This window comes from Melitaea cinxia, chromosome 30, assembly GCF_905220565.1.
Source record: "Melitaea cinxia chromosome 30, ilMelCinx1.1, whole genome shotgun sequence".
Taxonomy (NCBI): domain Eukaryota; kingdom Metazoa; phylum Arthropoda; class Insecta; order Lepidoptera; family Nymphalidae; genus Melitaea; species Melitaea cinxia.
This window is the reverse complement of record NC_059423.1, coordinates 8,321,718-8,346,773: the sequence shown is the minus strand read 5'-3', so window position 1 is coordinate 8,346,773 and position 25,056 is coordinate 8,321,718. Positions and strand designations below refer to the sequence as shown.

At 35.4% G+C, this 25,056-nt stretch overlaps 1 protein-coding gene across 1 annotated transcript in view; it reads right to left on the bottom strand.

Moving 5' to 3' along the window:
* Positions 1-22,607, bottom strand: part of LOC123668307 (mitogen-activated protein kinase-binding protein 1) — a 120,038-nt gene extending 97,431 nt beyond the window's left edge. Inside the window, exon 1 of the mRNA XM_045602068.1 lies at positions 22,467-22,607. Coding sequence (XP_045458024.1) covers positions 22,467-22,607 — 141 coding nt within the window. The remainder of the gene's footprint in view (positions 1-22,466) is intronic.
* Between the last annotated feature and the right edge of the window lie 2,449 nt (positions 22,608-25,056).

Below are 25,056 nucleotides of genomic sequence, written 5' to 3'. Positions count from 1 at the left end.
CTTTTCTTTTAAATTAACATGCACGGGCTCTAAAATGCCCGCGCTTTTTGTTTAACATAATGCATTATAATCATGTTTATCCTACAGCGATTCAAACTACAGATCGACAGTCCTGTGACTGTCGTTTTTTTTTTATAAGACTAGGTCAGCAAACAAGCGTACGGCTCACCTGATGGTAAGCGATTACCGTAGCTTATAGACGTCTGCAACACCAGAATCCTCACAAGCGCGTTACCGACCCTATCCCCTATTCCCCCCAAGAGCTCTGATCACCTTACTCACCAACAGGAACACAATAATGCTTGAAAACAGTGTACTTAGTTGTATTTTGTGTTTCTGAGCCCTCGACAGATATCATCCTACAAGCCTGTACCAGTATTCCTGTGATTATGATTGCGATTAGCTAACTTTTGCTTGTTGCAAACACATGAGTTCGCGCCATTTTTTCGGAGCGAACTTGGGGAGGCCTATGTCTAGCAGTGTACTGTGATAGGCTGAAGTGATGATGAGTGAACTTTTGCTTGCGACTATTCGCATTCAAATCTATCCCAAGAACACAATATATTATTATTGAAAAATATACTAATACTAGACGTCTAGATTAGCAGGTATTAGTAGTACTATAGACCTTTGCGCCAAATTTTAGCCAAAATCTATCTTGTACCTAAGCTCCTTCTTTCTCACTGATGCTGTGCATATCTTACAAATGGTATGTCAGTATATGTGGTTAAATTTAATGCATACATTTAACACAGCAATACTTCAACGATGTTGTTATATGTCCGTCGTTTTGTTCAACGTGAGAACGTAGAATCTGACACAATTCCTCATGTTTGTATTGTAATTCGCTTTTAATATTATTTGCAAACATTATATCATTCCAAACAATTCGACAAAACATGAGAACATTTACGATAAATATTAAACTCTATTTTCTTTTGCGTAAAATTGATTTTACTTTGGCGTTGTTCTTCTACGTAAATAAATACGTTTGACGGAATACAAGAATCGAAAAACGCGTGGGAAGGTCGTATGTATATTTAATATAATAAATTTAAATAGTCTGTTTATTTATCACACGTTACTTGTTCTTTTGAATTATTACCGCGTTGGAAAACAATTTTGGTGGAAAAAAATGCAATTTTGTCACGTTAGAAAACCTATTTCCTGATAAAAAGTTTACATGCTACAAAATATACACCAGTATAGAAGGTAAAACAAAATCAAACTAATAATCAGTGCCGGATTGATGCGGACTTGATGCCTTAAGCAATCTTCCCCTGGCCCCCCTATCCTTAAGTGATCTACAAAGAATTAATTGAAATTGCTGTAACTTTCGTGTGCTCGTTTTTTTTGTCTCGGTCGTCTCTGGTGCCCTAGACCTAGACGGGATGCCCTAAGCAATTGCTTAAATAGCTTACAGGCTAATCCGGGACTGCTTGTAATATAGACATTTTTACAAATAACCATCTGCTAAAATAAAATATATTTAAAAAACTTAAAAAAAAAAACACGTTTTTAACACATACTTAAGCCAAATTTTAATAATAAAAAATCTTAAAAATCAATCGAATAAGTACCACTCAAACCGCACGAAACACGTTGTATTTTTAATAAAACCATGACTGTCATTTGTATATTAACGACACAAACGTAGGAATGTATGTGGGTTTGTTTGTGTGTCGTGACGAATCGCTCGCGTCCTTGCAGGTTTATGTTCGCTGTGAGGCTTACTTCTCAATCCATTATTATTTTTAGAAACTTTTGCAGTTTGTTTGCTGTCCGTATTGTACTTGTAGCCAAAATTAAACTCTCCCGTCTGAAGGGCTTACTCTGACTTGTCAAATTGAATACAACGCTAGAAGAGAAATGTGTGTATCTATTGGTATGCGTATTATTTACGAGTATTATACATCCCAACTAATATCTATAATATCAAAATGAGTCGCGTCTTATTAGAACCAGACAACCGTGTATATGTAAAAAAAAATATGTAACTTCGACGATTTCTATCTTGAACTTAACTAATAAGTAATGTAGGTGATCAACTTCGACTTGACCAATTTTTACTTACAGATGAAAATTTTAAATTTTATTGACACAAGCGATCTTTGAAGGTATGAAAGGAAAAAGTACGACTTTTTTTATACAATTTAAATCGCGATTTCGATAATTCATATATTAGTAAGCGATAGAATAGTTGTTTGCTCGCAAATTAAAAAAAAATACACTTAAAGTAATACGACGTTGGTAGTCGATAAAACAGAGGTAACACAAAACTACTCGACAGAGATCAACAGTAAGCACCGGCTTTCAAAAACAAAAATGTACATTAAAATCGACACACCCAGTGAAAATTCTATGGCTAGAGCACCGACACGGTCAGTCGGAGATGCAGGTTCGATACCAGCTGGAACGGTCGATTTTTGATGTGATATTAAAAAATGATTAGAATTTCATAATGTGTATAAAAAAATAAATTTGTACAAATTAAAATTTTATGAAGTAACACAAAAAAAAATAAACTCGTGTGACCTCCTCCCTTCTTTTGAAGTCGGTTAAAAAGCAAACCCCACCACGACTATGGCTACCATTACCTTATCGTCGTAAAAAGCGACGCACTCTCATAATCGCACAAATCCATTGATGAATCAAACGATTGCACAAGCCGCTCGGACTGCGGGGCCGCTAATTGCGATGTAACCGTTATTATGTGTTACGAGAGATGTTACACCACGGTATTACCATACGAAATTACAATTATACAATTTGCCTTCCGTGGAATTGAACATAATACACTATTGATATCGTATTTGTGCCATTGGTATATCACAAACGGTAAAGTTTTATTTGAACGACTTGAACGACCTGAACAACCCCAAACCCAATCCAACCCCAAAACCTTTTAGAGGCTCTACAGCTATACTGCTTTCAGGTAATTAAGGTAGCCAGAGTTCCTGAATAGTACACAATACCCTTGTTTACTTATCCCATATACGCTTCAGCCTGTAATATCCCACGACTGGGCATAGGCCTCTTTCCCCATGTAGGAGAAGGATCAGAGCTTAATCCAGCACGCTGCTCCAATGCGGGTTGGGTTATCAGGTGTACATGATAACAACCGGGACCGACAGCTTAACGTGCTCTCTGAGGCACGGTGGGGAGACCCACCCCATATCCCATATTCAAATAACTATTCGTTTCGCTTACGAACCGTTTACAAATAATCAAGAAATATCTTTAACATACACGATCGCCTTTTCCTATGATGGGCAACTTAATGCTTGCGTTATATGTAAAAGCCGACTGATAAAGCGTGTTCGATAAATATACATATGGCGGGGCGATAATCGAACACAACCCTCGTATGTCGGAACAGGGCAAACCGAATAGTGTTATGATGTAGGAACCGAGCTGTAACAGTATTAAAAAATAGTAGTTCTCTTCCTAGTACGTGTACTCACATATCACGTGTAATTACGTATGTTAAATTATAACAGCTTTATCAAGTTTTTAACTTTACAAAAAAACTACTCTATAGATGTTTTTACGGACGAGTTCGTGTATTAACATAATCATATGCAGGCCACTGTGTTACGTTTCTAAGCAATTAAATGCTAATTAAAACTACGACGAAACGCGCTGTTTCATTCTGCTATTCCTTTTCGTTGTAGCCTTGGGGCCGGTTTCTTCGGTTATGGATAAGTTTATCCGGTAAATAAGTTACGAATGGACTTTTACAGCGGGAGGTAGAAGACGCCATTAGGACCTGTTTATCTTACAATTATGAAACTATAACTTTTCAATCCACGTTTGCAAGTAGAAATATACCAAACCCTTTCGATCCCCCCAATCGATGGTAACGTTAAACAGCTTTAACGAAGTCCGGTGGAACAGGCTTTAAGGTATTTTATACTCGTAGTCTAAAAAGCGAGATAAAAATTTGTGACAAGCGTAGCTAACTTAACTGACTGCATTCTCAATGCAACTGAGCCGACTGTAGCTAATTTTAGCTAACATAGCCGTGTACTGTATTGAGAGTGACGCGACTTCTCTTTTACTTACCTACTACCTATCTAATATATAAAATTCTCGTGTCGCGGTGTTTGTAGTTAAACTCCTCCGAAACGGCTAGACCGATTCTCATGAAATTTTGTGTGCATATTGGATAGGTCTGAGAATCGAACAACATCTATTTTTCACCCCCTCTAAATGTTAAGGGTAGTCCACCCCTATTTTTTTTTTAATTTTAGATAAATTGTTTATTTTTGATTTTATTATGATTCGGCGTTGAAAAATACATACAACCCTAAATTTTCACCCTTCTACCACCAACCCCTATTTTTAAATAGCGTTTAGCGTTAGCAAGACAATGTTTGCCGAGTCAGCTAGTAGTCCTATACTATTCCTACCTACCCACCCTCCACTCACTCCTTTACTCCTCGAAAACCTAAGAATGTATTTGTGACTGCAATTTATTCTTAATGCTGTGATCATTATCATTTATCGATCCATTTGAAATACCTATTATTTAAGTATACAATCAACTTTTCAGAAAGTCGGTAAAAATATACTGAAAATAGGAACAAAAGCGATTACTATTAGTTGATTAGTAATCAAATCTAAAATAATATTATTGAAAAAGGTTTTAAGCTTTAAGACATCATTTTACAAATTAAATTATTCATTATGGATAAATGTGAAGCTACCACCGATTAGGATTTCAGATTCTGCAGTGAAGAGTCTGAAAGAAACTCCGCATTTACTATTTAAAAAAAAAGATAATCCCATAATTATATATAAACGTTTTAGAAAGTCGAGTAAAAATTATGGCAAAAAAAAAATCAAAATACGACCTTGGAAGCGGCCTCAGAGCGCGCAAACACCGCGGCGAGTAACACACCATCTTCACTCGTTACGGTCCGGCGGGCGCTGTCGTTGCGTGAACGAACTACTTTTTCCTTATTCTCGACTAAATTTCAACGCGGGACTGTCTCTTATTGAATTCCCGTACGATGCTGCTTTATCGAAAACAACATGGCACAATAAACGTGACCAAATTGAACCGGACAAGTAAAAATAAATTAAACCAAGGACTTGTGAAGGTTGTGATACCTGTAATGTCCCACAGCTGGGCAAAAGCTGGTCCTATGCGGGTTAGCAGATAGTTTCACACATAGTAACGAGTGTTAATGCCCGATGGTTGGACCACTGGTTGTTGCGCTGGCCCGCTCCCGACAGACATTTTTACTAGCCATAAAGGTCTGGGTGCTTGTGCTTGTCTGGACGTTAATATACATCCTTCTAAATTTTTTGTAGCTATATCATTGGGATGTTACCTAAAACACATGTATTATTTAAATTCCCTACCTTAGGAACAGATATATGACGTTTTGTGTGTGTATGATAATTTTATATTATATTTTTTTATGTCAAAAGTCATATTACAATGTCATTTTTTGTATTAGTGAACTACAATATTTTTGAAGTACAGCTTTTTTACGCACGCTTGACTTGGGTATATCTAAGACACAGTGCAGACCTATTTATGCCAGTTTTACTTAAGTCTTGCACACTCGTTTTTTTCCTTTCTTTTTTTACTTTTACTTCAGCCCCTAATAAATATATTTCTTTGTCTTTCTTTTAAATTTATTATAAAAAAAAAAACTTTCATAGAATCAGTCACGCGGTGACCATATAAATTCTTAAATATACTAACAGACTTTTTCCCCAAACACTAGTCTTCAAAAAGCAATTCCTTAAGCCCGAGATACGACAAAACATTTACGAATAACTTTGACCCCACCGAGGTCGTAAACAGGAAGCCTCGATGACGCCCATCAAACGAATCGTCTCGAGTTAGATCACTGCTATCTGGGGAACTCGGTACGTGGGTGATAATTACTTATTTGTATGATAACGCTATAAGCCGTCTTCACAATATATAAGCTACGTTCGATTCTCATACAAATGTTAAATGTTCACAATTATAATTGATCATGAACATGTATGTTTGATGGTGCCAAGCGAGTTGGTAAGTAATTACCGCAGCCTTTGGACGCCTACATCACTTGCGCATCACAATTATTGTTATTAAATATTCTTATAGTCTTGTTAAATCATAACATGAGATATTATATCCTATTCAGGGATACATTATACCAAAAAGTACTTTAAATTAGCAACTTAATATCATCGCGCTCAAGAAATATTATCTTGATGCTTATAAACCTTTGGATCGCAGTCTAAAATCTATATATTAGTAATATTTCACTGTTTGTATTTTTGTATTTGTATAAATATTTATTTCCGGTTTGGATGGCTGTCCCTGTGGGTCTCCCCATCGTGCCTCGGAGACGCCACGCCACGTGCCATGGTTAAGTAGTGAATATAGGCGCCAACTCCACCAATCAACTAACCGATCCTTCTCTTACATGGAAAAAAAGGCCTATCCTTAGGTGTGCCGTACGCTTGTTTGCCGACCTAGCTGTATATTAAAAAAAATATATGACCTTGGTCTTAAGCATTCAAAGCATTCTATGAAATGTAGTATACGCCTACCTTTACAATCTTCATTACCTAATTCTTACAATAAATACTTCATATGTAAAACTCATTAGTTTCAATGCGTTTACGTTCAAATGGTTAATCAAAATGCAATAAAACTTTACCGCATGTCGTAAACCCAAAGTACTGTAGTAGAAGTATTACGTAATGTAATCACAACGCTGCACTTCGTCTTAAACATACATTTGCCATTATGTTTTTTATAATTTTAAAAGATATATTAGTAATGTAGGAAATAATTTAAGGTAATAATTGAAATAAGAATGAGAATTAAATATCAATTAATTATCGTTAATATACAAAAGAAACTAGATCATCGTCATCATCATTACAGCTTATACAGTCCACTGCTGGACATAGGCCTCCACAAGTTTACGCCAAAAATAACGTGAACTCATGTGTTTTGCCCATAGTCACCACGCTGGGCAGGCAAAATCAATTAAATACATCTTACTTATAATTCAAGTTGGCTTCAAAAGCACTATTAAAATGTCACTGTACAAGGTAAAATATATATTTTAACACGTTGAACGCCACGAGGGACCAGTCGGGCCTCACTTGTTTAGTCCATGGAGCCAGCTTAAAAGTTCATATTTAAAAAAAAATTATGATAAGTTATTATTTGCACTACCATACCCATTCTTACAGAACTTGCGTATTTTTCCTTACACTATATGACATTTTTCTAAATCATATTTTTTTTAAGTTGACTCAAGCTAGCTCTGATACTAAATTTAGACTCTTGTAAAAAATCTGACCAAACGGAACGAAAATCGCCAAGTTTAGAATTTCAATGATTTCAACACACAGACCTATATTTTTACCTATTCTACATGTATATATATAATTATTAGATACTAGACGATACTCTCCACTTTATTGCTCGTCTGTCACTTAAATTCTTATTTCTTACTAGCTTTGCCCGCGACTTCGCCCGCGAAGAATCTATTTAAAAAAAATATATTGTTCAGTTCGCAGTTACAAAATAAATGAATTTATAAAATAAAAGTATTCTAAGTTATTACTATTACATCAGCTATCTGCCAGTGAAAGTCCCGTCAAAATCGGTCCAGCCGTTTCTTAGATGAGCCGGAACAAGCAAAGAGACAGACAGACAGACAAAAATTGTAAAAAATGTTATTTTGGTATGTGTATCGTGTATACATCCATATGCATTTAGTTAAAAGCGGTTATTTTAATATTACAAACAGACATTCCAGTTCTATTCATCTGTATAGATGTATACTCGTAGATATAAAAGTAACAAAGTCTAACAACACGAGAAGTAGCTCGACTTTGAAACTGCAATCCACTGGGAGTTTTCACTGTATTTCAAAGCTTATTTGTTACTTGCAGGGTTTTATAACATTTTTAAAAGTCATTTCAATTTCTTTTAAAAGAATATTAAAAGACTATAAATAGCATACGGAAACACCGATATTCAATTCCTTTTAATATTTGAAATGAAAACGATTCGATCGCTGTGAATAATCGACACGTAGGTACGAAGTATTTAATGTGTTCAACATACACACACGGCCCTGAGTCCTCTATTCCTATGGTGGGCAACTAAATTAGCCTGTTTTTAGGTGGCAATCGACTAATACATATCTATTTTGTTATAGATTAACATATAACACTGACTAGCAACAGGAATCTTAGGAGACTTAGATGAGGTAGGGCACAGCAGGAATTTCCTGCTCAAAATATGGAGCAGCCCGACTGGGGTAGTACCAAGACCTTACAGAAGATCACAGCCAAATAATACTGTTTTCAAGCAGTATTGTGTTCCTGTTGGTGACCAGATCTCCTGGGGGGGATTGGGGATTGGGTCGGCAACGCGCTTGCGATGCTTCTGGTGTTGCAGGCGTGTATAAGCTACGGTAATCGCTTACCATCAGGTGAGCCGTACGCTTGTGTGCCGACCTAGTGACATAAAAAAAAGACACGCAGAATCGATGTTAGCTCTTCATTAACTATAACTAACTTGTCAAAGACATACACTTATTTTGTACAGTTTTATTTTTGTGTTACCCACACATTAGGAAATTCTATACATATTTTATTGTCATTGTCGCTTAGACCGAATATAAAATCATCATATCAAAAATTTCAGCTAGAGCACCGACACGGTCAGTCGGAGACGCAGGTTCGATCGCCGCTGGAACGATCGATTTTTGATATGATATTAAAAAATGTTTAGATACAATTATAATTTTTGAAATAACAATTCTAAAGTGCTTGTTAAGCCTACTTGAATAAGATATTTAAAAAAAAAAGGTAATACCAACAAGACTCAACTACTAGTCAATCATAAAACTATACTTAGATATTATTGAACGCAAACTGTTTACATTACAGATACTGCGCATTATTTACCTACGTGATGTCATTCGAATTAGATGCAGAATAACGATTAGTACGTTTTATATATGTGTACATAGAATATACATAGCGAGTACCTGACAAGAGTTATTTATTAACTAGATGTGTCCCGCGGTTCCAACCGTGTTAATTCGAGCAAACAACATAATAAAATACTATATAGCCTATAGCCTTCCTTGGTAAACGGATATCCAACAAGCGTCGTCTGTCGATTAAAAAACAAGTAATCATCAAAATCGGTGTATCCAATAAAAATTTATAAGGTCTAATACAACGTAGATCGACGAAAAAATATTCAAGTAAATACGCACAATTAGCGACTAGCTGTGTGCTCACACGTGTTAATTTGGAAAAAAATAGCCCAAAGCCTTCCCCGATAAATGTGCTATTTAACCCTGAAATAATTATTCAAAACGGACCAGTAGTTCCTGAGATTAGCGCGTTCAAACGAACAAACTCTTCAGCTTCATAATATTAGTATAGACAACACAAAAAGTACTTGTCAGGTTTCAATTAAACTTAAATAGGTTAATTATCACACGACACGCACTAACCACACAACAACTTAGACATACAATTAATTATCGACCCAAACAATGAATGGTTGCAACTTGCAAAAATCATACATCACTACACATTTACGTTAATCTGACCTTGAGAACTGAATGATTGTCATTCGTTCTTTTAATAACTTGACTCGTATAACCTTTACGTAGAGCTGTTATTAAACAATCTGAACAGTAAATAAAACGATTTTGCAGGTTAATATAAATAACGTACTATGATAATGTTACGAAATATAAATGACTTGAAAAATTATTAATTAATTTGTATCAAATAAAATAAGCTCCTACAGTAATATACGAAACGTAACTCTATCTTTCATCTTCACTAACTTCCGTTCGCCTCGCCCGATAGCCCTTTTCGTAACGCTCTCGTCACGCATTCACTAGCTTACTCCTCAAGTCAAGCGTGCGTAGAAGAACCCTTAGACGTGGTATGTTTTACTTTAAAATTTAATGATTAGGTATACAATACGATCCCCGTTGAAACGGTCGATTTTTGATACGATATTACAAAATGTTTAGAATTTCCTAACGTGTGGGTAACACAAAAATAAAATCGTACAAGTATACGATATACCATATGTGACCAACTAAACTGTGCAAATACCTCAACCTTACAGATGATCACAAGCAAATAACATTGTCTTCCGTTCCATTTATTTATTTATTTTTCTTCTGTCCCTGTGGGGCGTGCGGTAGCCAGGAAGCCAGTGAGGAAGGTTATATCCTAGTGTTGCAGACGTCTGTAGACACTGACGTAGGTATTATAAGGGAGATTTCTTTGTCATACGACTAGGGTGGCAAACAATCGTACGACCCACCTGATGGTAAGCGGTTACCGAAGCCAATAGTTACTTGCAACACCAGACGCATCGCTAACCCGTTGCCAACTTTACCCCCACCCCCACTCCCCCAACCTCCCCAGAAGCTCTTGCAGCTTGAGAGCAGTGTTATTATAACTGTGATCTTCTGTAAGGTCGAGGTACTTCCCCCGTCGGACTGCTCTAGATTTAAGCAGACCATTTCCTACCTCTATTATAATCCATCAAAATATTGTTTAAAACAAAACTGTCAAACACTTACTGATCTTTCCAATAATTTTATTTGTAAAACTAGTTTTAAAACGACAACAAAAGTAATCACGAGGGAAACAAATTAAATCAATAGATTAATTAACGATTCAATGCTGGACCGATTCTTCCGTACAAACACACAAACGCACCAGTAGCTAGTGCTTATATGGCAAGCGTACATTCCTAGCTTAAGTCTAATTATGGCGCTAAGGAAATCGCACAGACGCCGGCTTCGATCGACTGTTATAGGCATTTCAATGTTTTAAAGAATAATATAAACAAAGATATTTTTACAGTAGATTACTATAAATTAAAGTGGAGATTTTATATTGAGATTTTATATACTAGCGCTTGACTGCAATCTTATCTAATGATAAGTGAAGATGCAGCCTAAGAACGTGCGCGCTTGCCTACACGATGCCTATTCACTCTTGATTTAAAGATACCCAAGTTATAGTTCGTTGGAAAAACGGAAGCCGGAAGGGCATTGCAAATTTTTACGGGACGTATCGTGCGAGATCGTGGGATTTCAACCACGTACGGGTGCAGATTCATGCGATGCCTTGCGGTTCGGTGGTAGAAAGATGATGGCGGAACCAAACTGTATAGTTCTTGAGCACACTCTCCGAAATATATCCTGCAAAATAGCGACAGACAGGCCACATTGCGCCGATGTTCCAGACTTAGAAGTCAAGGGTTAATTAACTTCGTCACCGATGAGTCTTGCGCGTCGACCCACATAATCCAAAGCAGCAAGCTGGTACTTGAAAGAACCATCTCGTAAATGGCTGCAGTACTAAATGCACGATCGAACTTGAGTTTGGTACAGAGTAAGAAGCTGTTTCGGTGTGAAGTACTGCCTGACTTTATTGAGGATACCAAGTCTAACCAGCAGTTTTTGCCCTGGATTCTATGCACTGTCCGAAGTTCAAATTAGACGAGATATTCATGCTAGAAGATTACACCTCGGAAAGTCGGAAAATCGTAGTTCAGTTACCGAAGGCTATAAGGCTATTTTTTCCCTTAAGTTAACGCGGGTGAAATCGCAGGACACAGCTAGTAAAATAACGTTATACGTGTATCATTTTAACAATACAACTCTACGAAAACTAACAAGTATTTAACATAATTCCTACTACGAACTTTCTTAACCACAGAGCATAACCACAACATACTCGTACACGCGTGTAACCGCGCGATTACCCTACGTACCGACCAGATTTAGGCAAATTACGTTATTCATCCATTTATGCAGAAATTTAAATATTTCAAGCAAGGTCGTCGAGTGCCACGCCCGAGGTTCCCCTGAGCCATTTGTGACATTGAAGAAATGCGTAGGTATACTAGAAAATATGTGTAAGCTTATGAAAGTAGACGCGCCACGTGATTTTTTCTCCTTTTCAATGCTTATCGGCAGGGCCGGATTTAGGGGAGGGCAACCGGGGCTACAGTCCCGGGGCCTCCACAAAAGAGGGGATATATAGATCCCCATAATAGACTTCGAAAAAAAATCAGACTAGTAAACAATAGTAAATAACTTTTCCTTTCATTTTTTTTTTCATGTTTTACCTTTTAAAAAAGTGATTTTTTCGGGTCTTTATTAGGAAGTAGAAAATAATATATTAACATCGTCAAGCAGACCAAATTACAAAGAACCCATCTCTCTCTGTTTATCTTCGCTTGTGGTCGAAGGTTAGATGTTCGCTGGTGGCATCTGTATGTATATAGACTATAGAAATGTTTATTATGATCTGGATGTTTGTATTTGTAGTTTAGGTTTTCAGACAAATTACATCCCCAAACAAACGCACAAACAAAACGTTTACATATAGATGATAAATAATTCACAGTCATTAATCATCGAGTCGTATTAATAATAAAATTAAATCCATTAGCGAAACGGAGACAAGGTCGCATTATAAATACTATTAAGCGAAATTCGGTAACAATCGAACGAGCGACCTCAGAGACGCCAAAACAACTGCCCACTGAGACATTAAGCCCACGAGAAATGTCGCCGCGGAGCATCCATGTTTTTACTAACCGACATCGAAACTAACGAGTATAATGATATTCGGGTTTCCGCGCACTCAGCGATTTAATGTCAATGACTTTTCATAATTTAGGTTATTTTTTGCAAATTGCTGTTTTACCATTGAAAAGCAGAGCACTTGGAAATGTTTAATTACAATAAAAAAATAATTTGAACTCCTACCTACGTATCGATATGAATTATTTAAATACTAGCTGTGTCCGCGACTTCGTCCGCGTGTAATTTAACAAAAAGTTATTGTTCAGTTCGTAGAATTATAATATAAATAAATTACTTAAATAAACGTAGCCTAAGTTACTCCCTATGACATCAGCTATCTACCAGTGACAGTCCCGTCAAAATTGGTCCAGCCATTTCATAGATTTGCCAGAACAAACAGATAGACAGACAGACAGATAGACAAAAATCATAGTAAACGTTATTTTGGTATATATACCCCTGTATGAATTTAGTTAAAATCGGTTATTTTAATATTACATTCAAACACTCCAATTTTATTTATTTTTTAAATAAATATATAATTAACATAATTTTTAGTTTTTTTGTCACTAACGAAAATAAAACCGACTCAAATATAGCTCGTCACATCTTGATGTAATTTAAATCAGAACGCAAGACAGACACACACATAGCTTATGATTAAAAAAGAATCATATAAATTGGTATACCCAGTAAAAAATTATGAGGTAAATACACATAAAAAATATAGTCGAAGTGAGAACCTCCTCGTCTTTTTAAAGCAGATAAAAAAAAACTTATAAACTCTATTATGAAATACACATATCGCTCTTAACTATCAAAATCAAAACAGCTTTATTCAAATAGGCTTCGAAGGCACCTTCGAATCGTCATCTTACAATTTAAAATTTGAATTATAATAAAAGGTGAAACTACCACCGATTCGGAATGTAGATTCTACAGAGAAGAATCGAGAAAAAACTTCGCAGTTACATACAGATACATTTTTTTTTTATGTTAATAGTTCGTCAAACAAGCGTACGGCTCACCTGATGGTAAGCGATTACCGTAGCTTATAGACGCCTTCAACACCAGAAGCATCGCAAGCGCGTTACCAACCCAATCCCCAATCCCCCGGAGGTCTGGTCACCTTACTCACCAACAGGAACACAATACTGCTTGAAAACAGTATTATTTTGCTGTGATCTTCTGTAAGGTCGTGGTACTACCTCAGTCGGGACTGCTCCATATTTTGAGCAGGAAATTCCTGCTGTGCCCTACCTCAGTTAAAAAACATAAACAAAGTTCATAATATACTATTTTTCCTAAGCGAACATTAACGTTATTGGAAACCTAACAGCCCAAGGCGCTGGAGGCCGTAATCTATCACGATGTGAAAGTTATTCTAATCGAGAATCTTCAAAGAGAAACAAATAGAAACTTTCCATATTAACAACATTCTGTAGAATAATCTTTATAAGTACTACGTATTAAGAGATAATTTTATTGACAATCTGTTACAGCAGCGGTAACGGTAACTGGCTGATGCGTTCGTTCTCCGTACTTGACAGATGTCTATATAGGCCGTATAGACTATAGATGTTAGTCGTAACTTGGGTAACTATAGAGTGTATAATAATTGTGTTTGCTCGAAAACGAAAAAAAAAAAAAAAAAAACAGACGCTGTAGTCGTCACTACGATTTTCGAGGGTTTCCCTCGATTTCTCTGGGATTCCATCATCAGATCCCGGTTTCCTTACCATGGTACAACACTTGGGATATCTCCTTTTCAACAAAAAAAGAATTATCAAAATCGGTTCATAAACGACGAAAACAACTTCGTTATTATCCCCGAACATACATTAACCCGCCCCGGGCCTACCCGGGCATCCTGGATATCACCCGTAAATTGTATTCCCCTGCGATAACAAAAAAAAAAACAAAAAAAAAAACGCTCTCTTAGTTAAAGAATCGAATCGATTATTAATTGATAAATATTAAACATTTCACCCACTGAACTATCTCAAGACATTTATAATATCCGTATTCTTTCCATGATATCATTATTTACCTAAAGCTTTAAAACTATCTAGAACGAAAAATAAAACATTATTAGCACGCAATAATAGACTTAACGACTTTGCCATTAAAAACAAGAATTACTTAAAATTATTTTTATTTTAGAAAAAAAAACATTAGTCATTCACGCTACTTTAGATTACAGTTAGTTTTTTAATTACTATTTTATATCGAGTAGATTTCGCCCGCGGCTTTACTCGCGTTTACTTACAATATCTGATAGGACTGATTGACGGCGATGATCGCTTCTTTTTAACCGACTTAAAAAAGGTGGGTGTCATCCGACTTCATTTTTTTTTTGTACGAGTCCGGTGGTTTTATTTGACAGCCTAATGTGATACAACACAACATAATATATAATTGAACGAAAATAAGTTTAATTAAACTATTAGATAGGAGATAATATTGAAACTTGTTTATATTTATATATAACTAGCTGTGCCCGTGACTTCGTCCGCGTGGAATTTAAGAAAAGTCATTGTTCAGTTCGCAGAGTTATAAAATAAATGTCTAAAATAAAAGTAGCCTAGGCTACTCCTTATTACATCAGCTACCTGCCAGTGAAAGTCCAGTCAAAATCGATCCAGCCGCTTCCGAGATTTGCCGGAACAAACAGACAGACAAAAATTGTAAAAAATGTTATTTTGGTATATGTATGTACCGTGTATACATCTAAGTATATACAATTAGTAAAACGCAGTTATTTTAATATTACAAACAGACGATCTAATTTTATTTATTTAATAAGCATGAATTAATATAATTTAAAAAATTTCAATACTACAGAAATAACATTACAAACTGCAATCCTTCACCTACATAGAGAAGGAGGCACACGCCCAGCTACGAGATGACACAGGCTGAATCAATCAAACGTAAATAAATGAACGCTTCACGCTCATCGGCCCCCAGTAGGATTTTCTCCCGTGTCGGAGGTCCGGAAACACAAACACACAAATATCTATATGGCCTATACAAATTGTCATGAACGGGGATAGACCCCGCGACCGCTAGCGTAACGGCAAGTGCCGTGACCGCTACGCTAACGCGTTGTCAAACAGATGACATTACCAACGTTATTTCGGATATAAAACACATACAAACAAACATATAATTTTACTATAGTACCTGAATACCACATCACAATTTTTACAATTGTAACTCATTAAAAAGTCTTTACTAACTTTCGAGCGACCGATCCCGATAAAAGTCGATGCTTTCTTTGCCAATCTAAAAACGTTAAATATTTAAATTTATTCACTTACGAAATCTTATTTAGTTTTAGAAACTTAAACCATTATCATGTGTTCATAACTAGTCATTAAGGAATTAAGACGCCCGTCAATTTTATCACACAAAAAGTAATTCTTGTAAACAGAGACGTACGTCCTGTGCTAAAAAAACAAGTTTAAATAAATACAAGAGACTTAATTCCTCTTTGATTCGAGTCACGTTAATATAGCCCATTTATAGTAATAATAGAAAGCTGTTACAACAGAGTTTGTTTGTTTGAATCTAAGTACTTAAGGGTAATTTTTGGTAGAAAGTTTTTATTTAGAAAGATTAAATACGCTTCGACGTACATCAGAAGTTCAGTAACTAGGTATTTAAGTTATCTGATATAAATTATAGACACTAGTAAAACCGCGATAGATCTCTAGTTCAATATAAAAAATATTTTTTTTAAAATTATACCAATAATATCAATATACCACCGCGCAATATACCAACTGAAATTAAAAAACTATTTTATATTTTAAAGTTAAGAAAAAATAAAGAATAACATTCAAACAATTTCAAAAATCGAACAGAACACAAATACATCACAGAACACACTATCAAACGTAACCCAAACGACATGCGACCCGAGATAAAAAGATTCCATAACAAAATTTTAAATTTCGAATCATTTTCGAACACAGAGGTTCGAAATTTTCGAAATTCAAACGTTTTGTGTCGAACCGTTTCCATATCCATGTGTGAAAGAACACAGAGCACATACACAAGTACACTGATGAGCACAGGGCACAGAACACGCGATTCGAAGACTAGTCGTTAGAGAAATCTTTAGGTACGTCTATCGCCCGCGACGGCGGCGGCTTCACTAAATTGTACACCGGTTGATAGTTACAGGGCTGACAATTTTAATGTTAATAGCGCATCGTTAATAAACCATTAATATCAAAGATAGTTGAGAATATATAGGTGAAGCTGGCACGTTAAGTGATTTATAAATTCCAATGCTACCTGCATAATTAAAAGATCATGTTTCAATCTACATTATCAGCTTCAATTATGTTATTTTTATTCGGAAATTTTAAACCCTCTTACGGAATTAGCAGTTAGCACTTATACACCCAGCTATCTTAAAGCTAGCAATAATCCCCTGACTATTTGTCCTGCCATTTCGGACTTTAGGGATGAAGCAACATAACAAGCATAAGTTTTTTTTTGTTTGTGTAAGTAACACATCCTTACGAATTTTCAAAATAAAAAATGAATTTATTAAAGTACGCTTCAAAACTTTAGAATCGTTAATTTATAAATTAATAATAGTTAAAGTGAACCTAACACCGATTCGAAATGTAGACGCTGCAGAGAAGAACCTGCAAGAAACACCGCAGTTACTCGTAAAGAAACGAGCGTGATTTAGACCACACGACTGAAATAAACATCTTTAGTTGCCCCTACAGTAATATACGAAACTTAAATCTCCCTTTCAGCTGCCGTTCGCCCCCGATCACACTTTTCGCAACGCTCTCGTCACGCATTCACCAGCTTACTCCCCAAGTCAAGAGTGCGTAAAGAATTTTTACTTCGAAAACTGTCCTCGTAAACCTGTAAATTCTACATAAACCGATAAAAGTAGTTACTCTTAAATTACACAGACGCTACAAAATTATACTAATATTAAATGTTACATAATTTTTATAATTTACATAACATTTTAACTGTACCTAGTACAAATTTTAAAAAGAAGTTGAGGTTATAGTCCAATCAGAGCCCAGACAGACTATCGTAGATGGAATTTTATTACATTATTTTAAAGAAAAGCAGGGAATTTCCTGCTCCAGAGTCCGTCGTCCCCGGTCGGGCTGCTCCAGACCTCGACCTTACAGAAGATCACAGCTAAATAATACTGCTTTCAAGCAGTGTTGTAGTCCCGTTGGTAAGTAAGATGACCAGAGCTCCTGGGGGGGTATGGGGATAGGGTTGGTAAAGCGCTTGCGATGCGTCTGGTTTTGCAGGCATCTAAGCTTGTTTGCCGACCTAACTGATATAATAAAAAATACATTAATACAAAGTAGTGCTACATGCCAACCCTGGCTACAATTACGTAAGAGTTTATTAGAAATGGCATCAGCGATCAACGTTCAGTACGAGAACCGAACAAATCTCGAGCACACGTACTCGCATTCCGGCACTTTCATGAAAATATTAACATTCCACGCGACTAGACCGCTTTTTTGTCTACCACGAATAACCGGTACCTGTAAGCGTTATGTTACTTTATTTCAAGTTTTTTTTTTAATCAATAATAAATACATAAAACATCTATTAATAATAATAAAATAAAGATTTATTAACATTTATCTGCTGGATACCGTAGTACATAAGATAGCATTATCAGCAAGGCCCTTAGGGCCAACTTCACGGGTTGTGAATATAGCTTATCCTAAATAAATTACGAACAGAGGAGCTAGAATAGGTCATTAATACATAACTAGTTGTCGTCCAGTGGTCGAAATTCGACCATAATTAACTTAAATTATAAGTCTGAACATAATTAACGTTCTGTTGTCAAAGACTGCTATACTTCTATAATAAATTCTGCTCAAAATATGAAGCAGCCCGACTGGGGTAGTACCTCGACCTTACAGAAGATCACAGCTAAACAACACTGTTTTCAAGCAGTATTGTGTTCCTGTTGGTGAGTAAGGTGGCCAGAGCTCCTGGGAGGAATTAAGGGGGTAAGGTGTTTGCGATGGTGCTGCAGACTTCTATAATCGAAGGTAATCGCTTATCATCCGGTGATACATACGCTTATTTGCCGATTTAGTTATATATAAAAAATTAATGTATAAATAAAGTATTGAATGTATTTTTACGCATAATTAAAGAAAATATTAGGATTCTGCGCTCCTTCTAGATATTCCTCCTCCTCTATAGAAATATCTCATAAACGTAGTGGAATTAGGTGGAAAAAATAATAATAATAATGTGCTTTAGACCACACGACTGAAGTAAAACTTATGAAACGTAATGGTCTCTCCCTTTCTATCTTCACTAACTTATCTCTCGCTCTCAACTTCCGTTGGCCTAGCCCGATCACACTTTTCGTAACGCTCTCGTCGCGCATTCACTAGTTTACTCCCCAAGTCAAGCGTATGTAAAGAAGTTTTACTTCAAAACTTTTATCCGTTAGATACCGCTATACATCAGATAGTTCTATCAACAAACCGGAAAGTAGATCCTCTATCTTTAATTGCACCTTAATCCTTCCATTAAATCATAGCGCTAAGGTCGTAGTTAAAGTCTAACTGCCGGATATAACCGTGTTTTGCTTCCTTCATTGTTTTCAACCCTGTCTAGCGTTAAGCCGCACTTGAGCGGTTTGTATATTTCAAAAGGTCAAAGTTTCATTCTGAGTTGTTAATTTCTTTACGTTTTTCATCTACGGTCATAGTTTTAGGAAATACAACATTCTGTACGTTTTGAAATTTTCATTTACACTAAGATTTATATGTAAAATGTGACGATGTATGACTTGTATAACTTACATCGACTAGCCCGTTGACGCTGTTCTTAGTGACCCTGCTTTATGCTTTTTAGGGGTGTGGGTCCGATTCCAAGCCCAATTCTATCTATATATTTATTATTTATATGTACGTTTATCGACAAAAAAATATGTAGCTATACCAGCACCTATACAAAAAAGCATTAAGTTAATTATCTAAGAAACGGACGACCGTGTGTGTATGTTGTAGATATTTACAGTGCCGAAATGTCGGGAACCTAACGATATATAAGACCAGACATCCCTAACATATTTAATAAAATGAAAATTTTGTCTTCTTCGCTACGATACGCTTAAGCAAAAAGATAGCGTTCAAAGCGACCTCTTACCGACCTCTCGACGTTATGAAGTGTCCTCTGACACAGCAAAGCTTTTGATATATCGAGGCGTTAAGACTTAAAACAACATCGAAGATTTACGCCGACCACGAGCAAAAGAGTGGTAATACGTCTAAAATTGATTTATATTTGTTTATACAAATACATATTAATTTATTTAAAATACTATGCCAAATGAATTTTAATCTTTTTTAGGGTTCCGTACCCAAAGGGTAAAAACAGAACCCTATTACTAAGACTTAGTCCGTCCGTCCGTCTGTCACCAGGCTGTGTATTTTTTTTTTAAGGAATCTCACAATGTTTCTATCTACTACGATGATTATTGTATTAAATGGTTAACTTCATACTGGTCAATTTGAACACGTCGTTCTAATTACCTACCATTACCGCAGCTGTGTGGTTACGGCAGTGAAGAACATAGCCACCCCTCTCTTCACGTGGGTGTCGTAAGAGGCGACTAAGGGATAACACAGTTCCATTAGCACCTTGGAATTTAAAAATGCGACCGGTGGCGGGATAACCATCCAACTGCTGGCTTTTAAATACACAGGCCATAGAAAGGCAGCAGCGTCTTCGGTGCGACAAAGCTAGCCCTGCGGTCACCAACCCGCCTGCCCAGCGTGGTGACTACGGGCAAAACACACGAGTTGGCGTTAGTTTTGGTGCGAACTTGTGGAGGACTATGTCCAGCAGTAGATTGTGATAGGCTGAAGTGATGTTTTTTGTTTGTGAATATTGAAACTGGCCGTTAATTGATTAAGGGGCGTGGCTGGGTGACAGCGATCAGTCAATAATTTTATTTACGCGAATAGGTTAGAAAGATAGCATAATATCATCAGAGAAAGTCAGACATAAGTTCATTCAGAAGTGATATTTGACTTGGCTTTCTGTTTGGCAGCAGTTTTTTAATATAAAACCGTAGAACAATAACTCTTTTGTTGGCACTGCAAACTGTTAGCGAAAACTTTATTAAAAGTTTGTGGCAACGAAAATTGCAACATGAGTGCAGACTGTAATTATACTATACCAGGGGCGAGCAACCCGCAACCCGCGGGTCGCATGTGGCCCGCATAGAGATTTTGTGCGGCCCGCCAGAGGTTTACAAATTTTCTAAACTGTCAATTTTATTATAATAAGGCTTACCAAAATTCAATACTTATACCATCAAGTCTTATTATTTTCCATTATTCTGTGCTTTTAGCCCGAATATCAATTGTTCAAAATTTTGCGGCATTCTAGTAAAAAAGGTTGCTCACCCCTGTACTAGACTATCTACGCGATTTCACCCGCGTTTTTTTTTTTTAATTTCTTATTCGATTGCATATGTAATTTTTGATGTTTTATAAATTATAATGTGTTTTCAACAATAAGATGCATCTATTTACTAGCAATATAATAATACAACACGTCTTATGTTAAGAAGACAAAGAATTTTGACTAGTTGAACGCCATGGTCACCAGTTGGGCCTCACTTCAAACGAATCTAATAATGAACACATACGAATATATACATAAAATTCAATACGATCGAGCCAGCTTAAAAGCGCATATTTACATAATTTTAATGATAAGTTATTATTGCAATACCATACCCATCCTTCCTACTAGGAAATAGATCAAATAATTTTAACTCTACCCGTCGATAGATGGCGCCGCTTAATTACGTACTAATGAAACAACTTGAATAATTTTTTTAATCATTTAACAGATATTGTTATCGATAAAAATCTTCTTGATCATGTTAAATAATTAAATTAATAGTAGTTGGTGAAAATTTATGCAATTATGTTAGTACTTTTTTTTACATAGCGTATTTTTGTTATACGCTTAAATTATTAGAACAGAAAACGTAATCCTTCTAACATTATAGGTATAATAAATAACAAATAATTTGATATCATTTCGTATTTTTATAACAAAACTATATTGATAATTGATAAAAACTACAATTTTTTATTACTGGCATCGATTTATATTCCATATATCATCAATTCGAAACCTAGGTAAACTATTATTAAAAATAAAAAATTATATGGTGTCATGGGACACCAGGTAGGAAACGAAGTTCCTTCGGATAGTATAGAAGCGCCACAATTTGAAAAAAAAAAATCTTGATTTTTTTTTAATTTTGTGATTGGTTTTAATTAACTACATAAAAGTATTTAGGAAAATTAATATTTTAGAAAATAAGAAATACCGTAAAATAAAATAAATCAAACAAAATAATATCTAATAATAATAATAATTCAAACTATTTAGTGAAATAAAAAAACATATGTCTTTATTTTTGTGGATAGTATAAAATTACATAAATAATTTAAAAAAGTTTAATAGTAATATTTTATTTTTACAAACGTCATATTATACAGTCGTGTGACTGATATTACGTCACTTGCGTTATATATTTTTCTTACGGTTTTAGTATCACATCTTTTTCAGTTCGGTCGCCCAGCCAAATGTCCAGCCTGCCGTAAGGAACTTCGTTCCAAAAAGATTACAGATACAGCCTATTATTTTTACAGCTATATAGGCTGTATGAGGATAGCGGAAAATCGGGATGTTTTGCGCGAACTTGGGGAGGCCTATGTTGAGCAGTGGACTGCGATAGGCTGAAGTGTGTGTATAATGAAATAAAGTAAATAAACTCACCCGATCAGATATGGCCTCCTCCATTTTCCCTCTCTTCAAACCGGGCGCGCGTATAACATTCGCCGGTGGCGCCACCACGGCGGGCGGGGGAATGTTCCCACCTGTGCCCGCCGCGCTAACCGGTATGAAACCGGCCTCCATTTCAAACTAGCATCACTACTCGACGCTAGATGGCGACAACGCCGCCCGACGATAGATGGCGCTGTACGACTATTTTTTATGAACGAATTCGACAGCTATTATTACTCGCAAATTAATTAAACGCCGCCCGTCGTTAGATGGCGCTGTTCACTTATTTATTGAGCAAATCAATTCCACATAGCGATTATTATTCATAAATTAAAATAAACACACTTAATTCACTTGTAAAAACACATCAATTCACCGTATGGACGTATTGAATCACTAGCCATTTTAAAGGAACTGTTTATAAACTATTTTTAGAATCGTTTTGAGCGTTATAGGAACGGATTGATTTACGTTATCGCACACTGGACACTTATCACTCACTTTTCAGCACTAATTAGTGAAGGTTTCGCGAAAACAACACGATTTTAAAACGAAACAAAACCAACGCGAGAACGACGCGATAGCACGACCGCGGTTAGATGATGTCTGTTGAATAGTCGATACGTTTTCCTTCTCGTACCTGAAAAAGAGACAGACATACGATTATTATAATTTACTCGTGAATGAGACAGGTTTGAATATTGTGAATTTCTTGCAAAGATCAAGGCTTTATTGGTGCCATCAGTGTTACAGATTAGGCTGCTTTTCGTCCGTGATCCAAATTGTATGAAAAAGTTTTGGCGCGAACGACAATTTTGTAACACTGAATAAAAATGGCCTTTGCGCAATAATAGTTGTGAAAACTATTTTTTTTTTCGTAAATATTATTTAATAAAAAGTTCTAACTCGAGATAAAGTTCATAACAAATAAAATATCACATATAAACCAATTTTTTTTATTTAGAGAAAAAATAACGTCTCAATAGAAAAAAAAACGAACAACTAAAATCGACTAACATGTCTATTAAATCTTAAAAGATAATATACAAAGTAAGAAAATATAGAATTAAAGAAGTATGAACACGAGAAAGAAATTAGAAACCAATCAAGGAAATCAAATTCAATCAAAGAAAGGGGATGTAAGATAACTAAATAATATAAAATAAATAATACATTGAAAATATATTATCTACCTATTCTACGTAAATAAAAATGAATTTTGCTAGGCGCATAACTCGGGAATGCCTCGACCAATACGGCTAGTTTTTTTTTTTTTTTTGTAAGTTCTTTAGGACACACGAAAGGTTATAATATTAAAAAAAAAAATACTATTAACTTTTGTCAGAACGAAGTCTGTCCGGGCAGCTAGTATAAAATAAAAATAAAAAGTTTTATTATAAATGGATACGAAATTTGCATACACACAAAAATTAAATAGTATAAAAAATATATAAAATACAAGATAATAAAAATTAATGAGATACACAACTTGGATAATATATTAAAAAAAAAAACAGTTTTCTGTCTTCTTATCTCCAAAACAACTTATGTTTATGGACAGATTAGTATTGATTAGAATAATACGTTTGATTGATTAGGATCATTATACGCAACTTTAAAAAAAAATCTGCGCTTCTATAACATTACGTTGAACGTTTTTTTCTTTTCTATATTTATTTAGTTAAATGTTATTGTAGTTAATTGAAGAAAAAAGAGGTACTAAAATATTATATAACCTATAAACCTTCCTCGATAAATGTGCTATCTAACACTGAAACAAAATTTCAAATCGGACTTGTAGTTCCTGAGATTAGCGCGTTCAAACAAACAAACAAACTCTTCAGCTTTATATATTAATATAGATTTTCTTCAACAGGCGTAAAAATGTCAGTCCCATCTTTCGCTAACCACAATCAACAGATCAACGATTAGTTCTAAATAATATTTAAAATTATATTCGCTTAAATAAAACTCTTGCACAGACAAAATCGCTGACCAAAACTAGTATATAAAAATATATTCTGATATTTAACTAGTTCTGATAGCTGACACTGACCAAACCAGCGTATTTATAAGTCTAAACCTAAATTACTAACTAAAGGTCAGTGAACTCGCTACACGTAGTTTATTTACGCATATTTTTATAACGTGTTTTGTTCTGATTTAAAGTTGAATATCAACTTTATTTGTTTACCATCTTTTATTTTCTTTGATACATATAGAAACTTTTTTATCATTAAAAATAAATATTTGACTGTTGAACTAGTGGCGTAGCGCGGTTTTTTGGCGCTCGGGACCCATTGAACATTGTCGCCCCTACCAATTTATTTTAAATAATTTACGCACTCATTGAAAGAACAATTTTCATTATGCTCATTAACCGACTTCATTAAAGGGAGGAAGTTCTCAATTCTACTTGTATTTTGATGTATGTTGCACTGGGGACGCGTAAGGAATTTTTTTTGGCAGTTGTTACGACTTTGTCGCCCCCTTTCGTATGCCTAACGACACCCCTCCCCTCCCCCTATGGCACTGTTTACAACATTATATAAAAGACAAAGATGTATGATGGAATTTTTAA